Source organism: Hylobates moloch, unplaced genomic scaffold (assembly GCF_009828535.3).
Source record: "Hylobates moloch isolate HMO894 unplaced genomic scaffold, HMol_V3 SCAFFOLD_3, whole genome shotgun sequence".
Lineage (NCBI taxonomy): Eukaryota > Metazoa > Chordata > Mammalia > Primates > Hylobatidae > Hylobates > Hylobates moloch.
In genome coordinates, this window is record NW_026652278.1 from 282,315 (window position 1) to 290,162 (window position 7,848).

The 7,848-nt window shown below is 55.0% G+C and overlaps 1 protein-coding gene across 2 annotated transcripts; it reads right to left on the reverse strand.

Moving 5' to 3' along the window:
* Positions 1–3,500: 3,500 nt before the first annotated feature.
* ZNF511 (zinc finger protein 511) lies at positions 3,501–7,848 on the reverse strand. 2 transcript variants are annotated; one of them, XM_032174553.2, is made up of 6 exons: positions 7,663–7,848; positions 7,172–7,245; positions 6,659–6,860; positions 6,348–6,472; positions 4,723–4,848; positions 3,501–3,857 (listed from the first exon to the last, which is right to left on the reverse strand). In XM_032174553.2, the coding sequence occupies exons 1-6, from the start codon at positions 7,813–7,815 to the stop codon at positions 3,779–3,781; spliced, it is 759 nt and encodes a 252-aa protein (XP_032030444.1). In that variant the 5' UTR covers positions 7,816–7,848; the 3' UTR covers positions 3,501–3,778. The 2 variants fall into 2 exon arrangements, with proteins under 2 accessions (XP_032030444.1, XP_032030434.1); XM_032174543.2 differs by lacking the exon at positions 3,501–3,857 and having other exon boundaries at positions 3,865–4,848; positions 7,663–7,843.

Below are 7,848 nucleotides of genomic sequence, written 5' to 3' on the forward strand. Positions count from 1 at the left end.
GGGGGGGTGCGGTCTTTCCATCTCTGTGTCATAGGAGGGGGGGTGCGGTCTTTCCATCTCTGTGTGAGGGGGCTGCGGTCTTTCCATCTCCGTGTCCTGGGGGGGGTGCGGTCTCTCCATCTCTGTGTCCTGGGGTGGGGGTGCAGCCTTTCCATCTCTGTGTCCTGGGGGTGTGTGGTCTTTCCATCTCTGTCCTGGGGCGGGGTGTGTGGCCTTTCCATCTCTGTGTCCAGGGGGTGCGGTCGTTCCATCATGTGTCTTGTCTGAGTCTTCTCTTGACAGCTGCAACCTGTAAGCCACATCCAGGTATGTCCTGGGTTGGTTCCTTCCAGTGGGTTCGTGGTGTCGCTGACTTCAAGAATGGAGCTGCGGACCTTCCTGGTGAGTGTTACAGCTCTTAAAGATGGCACGGACCGAAAGAGTGAGCAGCAGCTAGAGTTATTGTGAACAGCAGAGGGTTGCCACTGCTGGCTGGGCGGGGGAGGGGGTTGTGTGTGTGTGTTGGGGGGGCAGCTTTTATTCCCTTATTTGTCCCCACCCATGTCCTGCTGATTGGTCCATTTTACAGGGTGTTGATTGGTCCATTTTACAGGGTGCTGATTGGCCCATTTTAAAAACTTCTAGCTAACTACAGAGCATTGATTGGCGCATCTTTACAGAGCCCTGATTGGTGCATTTTACAAACCTCTAGCTAGCTACACAAAAGTTCTTCAAGTCCCCACTCGACCCAGGAAGTCCAGCTGCCTTCAGCTCTCACAGGTCTTGCAGCAGAAACATGAGCATCTCTGCCGGGCGCGGTGGCTCATGACTGTAATCCCAGCACTTTGGGAGGCCGAGGCAGGCGGATCACCTGAGGTCAGGAGTTCGAGACCGGCCTGGCCAACATAGTGAAACCCTGTATCTACTAACAATACAAAAGTAGCCGGGTACGGTGGTGTGCGTCTGTAATTCCAGCTACTCAGGAGGCTGAGGCAGGAGAATTGCTTGAACTCGGGGGGCAGAGGTCGCAGTGAGCCAGGATGATGCCACTGCACTCCAGCCTGGGCAAGAAGAGCGAGCCTGTCTCAAAAAGAAAAAGAAAGAAAGAAAAGAAATATGAGCATCTTCTTAGAAATGGACGCAGCCCACGCACAGTTACGATGCTGGCTTTCAAAAAAAATCAGTAACATTCTTCATACCGAAGTTTTACACTCTCCACTTGTCAGAAGAAAATCTGAGACAGAATAAACAAATAGCTTCCAGGCAGAGATGAAGCTAGGATTGGAACCCAGGACCAACAGTCCCCAAAGAGTATAAAACAGTCCTGCTGTGAACAAAAGAGTTTTAGCAGAATCTGCTGTTGTGGAAGGGGCTAATACATCCTCATGGAGCGCTGCTGCCAGGGCTGTGCTGCCGGCCTTGTGCAGGGAGCTCACGCAGGAGCCAGAGGACTCAACGGGCTGGGGCAGGATCTCCTCGGGGAGATGGAGAACCAGCAGTAAATTTGCTTGTTTGCATTTTTCTTGTGTTGTGCTTTCTCAAGCAGCAGACGGGCCCCGGGCGGCCCCACCACAGCCACCCTCGGCCAGTGCTCATCTCCCACCCCACACATGTGCGTGTTAAACCTCTCTTCACCGATACACCCAGGCCTGGGCTTCAGGCTTTAGTGTCTTCCCTTGAGTGCTTGGGAACCTGCCTTCAGTTTTCAGAGCAGGAAGCACTGTGCGATGTCAGCTCTGAACCTGAGGCCCTTGAGATTCCCTGACTCCAGGTCGCTGGAGAGCTCTCAGCATCACCCTGTGGAGCCGAGCAGCAGCTGCAGATGACCACCCACTGCCTCCAGCCAACCCAGAGCCCCAAAGGGAGTGGGCTGTGAGGCAATGCCAGGGGCGGGGGCCCAGGAGCACCCCAGTCACATGAAGGGACCAGCCCCACAGGGTCTGTGGGTTTTTCTCCCCGTGTGCAGAGACAAGAGATCGTAGAAATAAAGACAGAAGACAAAGAGATAAAAGACAGCTGGGCCCAGGGGACCACTACCACCAAGACGCGGAGACCGGTAGCAGCCCCGAATGCCAGGCTGCGCTGATATTTATTGGATACAAGACAAGGGGGCAGGGTAAGGAGTGTGAGCCATCTCCAATGATAGGTAAGGTCACGTGGGTCACGTGTCCACTGGACAGGGGGCCCTTCCTCCTTTGACAGCCAAGGCAGAGAGAGAGGAGATAGCTTACACCATTACTTCTGCGTATCAGAGACTTTTAGTACTTTCACTAATTTTGCTACTGCTATCTAGAAGGCAGAGCCAGGTGTACAGAATGGAACATGAAAGTGGACTAGGAGCGTGACCACTGAAGCACAGCATCACAGGGAGACGGTTAGGCCTCCGGATAACTGCGGGCGGGCGTGACTGATGTCAGACCCTCCACAAGAGGTGGAGGAGGAGAGTCTTCTCTAAACTCCCCCAGGGAAAGGGAGACTCCCTTTCCTGGTCTGCTAAGTAGCGGGTGTTTTTCCTTGACACTGGCGCTACCACTAGACCACGCACTTGACACTGACGCTACCACTAGACCACTAGACCACGGTCCGCTTGGCGACGGGCGTCTTCCCAGACGCTGGCGTTACCGCTGGACCAAGGGCCCTCTGGTGGCCCTGTCCAGGCATAACAGAAGGCTCGCACTCTTGTCTTCTGGTCACTTCTCACTATGTCCCCTCAGCTCCTATCTCTATATGGCCTGGTTTTTCCTAGGTTATGATTGTAAAGTGAGGATTATTATAATATTGGAATAAAGAGTAATTACTACAAACTAATGATTAGTGATACATATATAATCATATCTATGATGTATATCTAGTATAACTCCTGTTATTTTATGTATTTTGTTATACTGGAACAGCTCGTGCCCTCTTTCTCTTGCCTTGGCACCTGGGTGGCTTGCTGCCCATATCACATGCTGTGGGAACAGGGCCGCTGGAGGAAGACATGGTCGGGAGTCCCTGAGTACCCTAATTTTATCAAAACAGAGCGATTTCTCCAGGACACACTGCCCCCCAGTGTATCTCTGCAATCCAATGCCAGCCCCAATCTCTCAGCCTGCATTTCCTGATGCAGACTCTGTGGTCCCCGCTGGCACTAGTGATGGATCCTGCACCCTCTGGGGCAGCAACCCCCAGCACCCCACACTCCCCCAGCACCCCACACACCCCCGGCACCCCACATACCCCCAGCACCCCACACCCCCAGAGCCACTGTGCCCCTCCCTGTGGGCATCAGATCCTACCCCCACCAGGTCTACTCCCTGAGTGGTGTGGCAGGGACAACTGGGTGTGGCTCCCAAAGCCAGGAGGTCTGGGACGAGGTGGAGTGCTGTATCCTACCCCATCACCCACTTCTGAGGGGTGCCAGTACTTTATAAATCTTCCTGAAAACCGAGGGTGGAAAACAGAATACCCATGGGTAACAATAACTACTCCGCACCGGACTCAATACAGAAATGAAGACTCAAGACCATCAGTGAAAAATACTTATTTCATGTGTTTAAAAATACATTCTTAGGGTGGGCCCTGCAGGAGGAGACAGGCCGTCCACATCTCCTTCCCAATAGTGTGTCCAGGTCATTTCCAAAATCTGTGGGTCCCTCACAGTTTCTAATGACAGCTGCTGATGCCATTTGCTGAGGGACAAGGACAGGGAGGATGGCGAGGGCCTGGCCCCAGGGCGGCCACACCAGGTCGGAGAAAGGCCCACGGCGGATGCCGCTCCCAGCAGTGGCGACTGCCCCCCACTCCTTTTCTGAGTCTATCAGCACTGTTTGGTTTTCTTCTTGTTGCTTTTAAATCCTCGAGCGACACCCTGACCAAAGCAGATGGTAGAGGGTATTCTGGGATGGAAGAAAGTTTCTATTAGATGCTGTATTTGCCAATCAACAACCCAGGTCATAACAGCACTCATGTGTCTCCGTCTCATTCTCTTTCACTCTGGGAACATACGGGATGCAGAGCCGGCCCTCCTGGGCCCTGGGGCAGCTCCCTTTCCACAGCCTGAGACCTACTTCCTGTGGGAGATCCCCGTCAGCCACCGACGCACACCCGCTGGGAAGAACTCAGCGGAGAGGGTGGCTCCTGCCAAGCCCTCTGGGGCTGAGACTTCCTGCTACCCCATGTCCGTTCTGTGAAAACCCCTACTGTCCCAGCCCCCCGGGGCTCATTCACAGGCCAAAGTCCAGGCATCTGTAAGGAGGGTGTAGGGAACGTTAAGTTCATCGTTCCACCTGTTTGGAGTCTTTGGTGATGTTTTTCCCCAATTGTTTACCGTTTTCCCCAAATTAATTTAAAATCAACTTTAACTAGAAAGGCAGACGGCACAGGTCATGCTAGAAAGGCAGACGGCACAGGTCATGCTAGAAAGGCAGACGGCACAGGTGACGCTATTAAGGCAGACGCCTGGGTTGTGACTGAAACAACTGCAAGTGAGACTCTTTCCATCCCACTCAGACAATGAGGAAAAGTGAGTGGTGCTTGGCATTCCTGCACTTCAGCGGCTCAAAAACAGAGTATGTGAGAGAAACTAAGTGATTCACAGGACCTGAAATATCTGGACTTTCTTCTCTGGCGGAAGCCGATTTTCTTACCCAGCGTTACCTTTCCGAATTCAGTATGAGAAGAGCTGCGGCCCAGGTGCAGCCCAGAATCCTTGGCACCAAACACACATTGAGAACGGGTTTCAGAAAGAGCTCAGACACTGACCTGTGACTGTAGATCCGCCTCTCACCCGCCGGTGCAGGGGAGGCCGCCACAGGCTCAGAGCAGATTTCCATGGCCTCCCCTTCTGACAGCTCTCCACTGTCCCCTGGGGCTTCCGCTGAGGCTGGGCTGCAGGGACAGAGCAGTGAGCAACAGTCCTGCATGGCTCCTACAGACCCCGTGTTCCCCAGAAATGAATGTGCAAGAAAGAAACTGGATTTCCTTGTAAGTAGCATATCGTCTTACTGTTTTGGCATAGTGTGATTTTATAGGGTGGTTTTCAGGATACTGGGGAAAGGAGAATGATTATAGCAAGGTCATTGTTTACATAATAGAGCCTGCATCTTATAAACTTAACTGTAACAATCATACTTTTTTTGGAAAATAGTATTTTTATGGTTCCAACGGTGCTACGGGTCTTTTTATGTGTGTGAGAAATTTGCTAAAGTTAACCAGAGACTATAAACTAGTCTCTTCCATAACACGAACGTCTCAATCCAGCATTGCACGGTTTTTCTCCTTAAGATGATCCCTCGGAAAGGAGACAATGACTTTACACGTAAGTCTTGGTAAAGCCTCCCATATTGCAGCGGTTTCTCCCAATTCTTTTATTTTAAAGAGCAAATTACTACTTGAGAAAATGTAGTCTGAAAAACTTTGATCAATAAAATTTTAGATGATTATGAAGGTTCACCTAAAATAATCAGTTAAAAAAGGAACAATTTAAAAATTGTTCCGGCTGGACGTGGTAGCTCACACCTGTAATCTCAGCACTTTGGGAGGCTGAGGCAGGTGGATGGCTTGAGCCCAGGAGTTCACCACCAGACTGGACAACATAGCAAGACTCTGTCTCTACAAAAAATAGAAAATTTTGCCGAGTGTGGTGATGCGTGTTGGTAGTCCTAGCACTTTAGGAGGCTAAAGTGGGAGAATCGCTTGAGCCTGAGAAGTGGAGGTGGCAGTGAACCTAGATCACACCACTACACTCCAGCCTGGGTGTCAGAGCAAAAGATTGTTCCTGGAAGTATTTCCCAGAGTGCGCTCTAGGCAGGAACATGTTAATCAACGGCTTTGTCATCCAGTTCATATACGCACAACCAACCAGGACAAAGGGAAAGCCAGGGCTGCATGATGTGTGAGCGCGGCCAACGGCTGCAGGAGGTACAGGCATGGCCCCGAGGGGTGTGAGACGGCTGCAGGAGGTACAGGCATGGCCCCGAGGGGTGTGAGTGCGGATGAGCACGGCCAACTGCTGCAGGAGGTACAGGCATGGCCCTGAGAGATGTGAGTGCGGATGAGCATGGACGACGGCTGCAGGAGGTAGAGGCATGGCCCCGAGGGGTGTGACTGCAGAGGCGCTGCGTCTGCTCATTCCCACACCCCCTCTGCTGCCTCCACTGGCACAGAGCTGGGCAGCCAGGGTCTCCCCTCCAGCCTCCCTTCGGCAGGGTGGCCACTGGCACAACCACCTGTAGCTGTGCTGCCAGGGCTTCAGGTACCTGCAGGTGAACACCCCATTAGGTGACACACAAGTGCATAATAAGTCTGACCATCTATGCATTCCAGCTAGTTGGAAGCCTTTTCCTAAAATCAAAAGCAGACACGTGCTAGGCCTGGCAGCTCCCTACCTTCTGCTTTTCTTTGGCTTATCAAACCGGAAGTCCGCGGGGTACAGGTGCATCCTCACCATGTGATCCTTCCGGTCTCTGCTGGTCTTGAACTTCTCTGTGCAGCCTTCTACCAAGCACTGATACTGAAATGGAGACCGTGTCACCTCCCTCTGACCCCTGGCCCTCCCCCACCGCCATGCCCCTGTAGCAGGGCTGCCAAGGGCAGAAAGGTGTCCCCGGCCTTGCCCGTGCACGCAAGAGCTGGGGGCAGCACTCTGAGCCCATCACCACTGGGGGGTGGCCTCGGCGGCTGTGCAGACGTCACCCACCATGTCCTGCCTCTCACACAGGATCTGGAAGAGCGAATCGTGCCACTCCAGGATGTGGGCGTCCAGCAGGTGTCCAGAAGGGAAGGCCCGCTTGCAAAAGGAGCAAACATTTCCGTGCAGTGTGTGGTAGTGGTGCTCGTAGTCGTCCAGGGCATCGAACACCTGGCAGCAGCCGGCCACCTGGCAGGCAAACGCGGGCACCCTGCCAAGGAGACCTGCTTCAGGGGCCCTTCCTCCGGTGCGAGGAACCAAACTGGACTTTCTGCAGTTTCCCTTTGAGACCTCCAATAAAGCCCCCATGCATCTTTTGCAATCCCAAACCCTCTTTTTATGAACTAAGTTTCACAAACAGGCTAGGTGGTGGAAGTAGTCGGCCACGCCAAAGCTGGACAGGCACAGCGCCTTGGTGGCGCGGCCGCACATGGAGGGGCGGCAGCACAGTCCCAGGGACCAGGCACCGGTCAGGGAGGCGGCGCAGGAGTAGCACTGGCTAGGCACTGCCCAGCCGCTTACCTGGGCTTCTCAGGCGCGTCGGCCACCTGCATGAGCACGTCCTGGAGGTAGAGGTGGCGCTGCACGTCCCCATCCTGCAGAAAAAGTGCACCGTGGGCGGGGCCAGGTGACTCGCGGCACGCCCACCGGGTCAGGCCTCGCCCACACCCGTGGCCCCAGTCATCCCCAGCTCCAGTTCCGCCCCACAGCCGTAGGCTCCACCCTCCCGGCTCGGTCCCGCCCCACAATCATAGGCCCCGCCTGCCCCAGGCTTCGGCTCCGCCCGGCAACCTCAGGCCCCGCCCACTCCACGTTCCGGCCCCGCCCCACTACCTCAGGTCCCGCCTGTCCCAGGCTCCGGCCCCGCCCACTCCAGGCTCCGGCCCCGCCTACCCCGGCTCCGGCACCGCCCTGCAGACTCAGGCCCCGCCCACTCCAGGCTCCGGCCCCGCCCAGCAGCCGTAGGCCCCGCAGGATCCTACAACTACTTTTTCCCCCTTTTGCTCACGCACCTCGAAGAACTCGTGCTCCCGCGGGAAGCGCACGGGGCGCGCAATGAAGCGAAAGGGCGCGGCCCCAGCCGCGGGGTCCCGTTCTACAGGCAGTGGCTCCGCCGCCCCGGGCCCCGCAGCGAGGCGGGCGCACAGCGCAGGCGGCAGCTGCATCACCCCGGGCGCGGGCGGGCGCAGCCTGTCGGC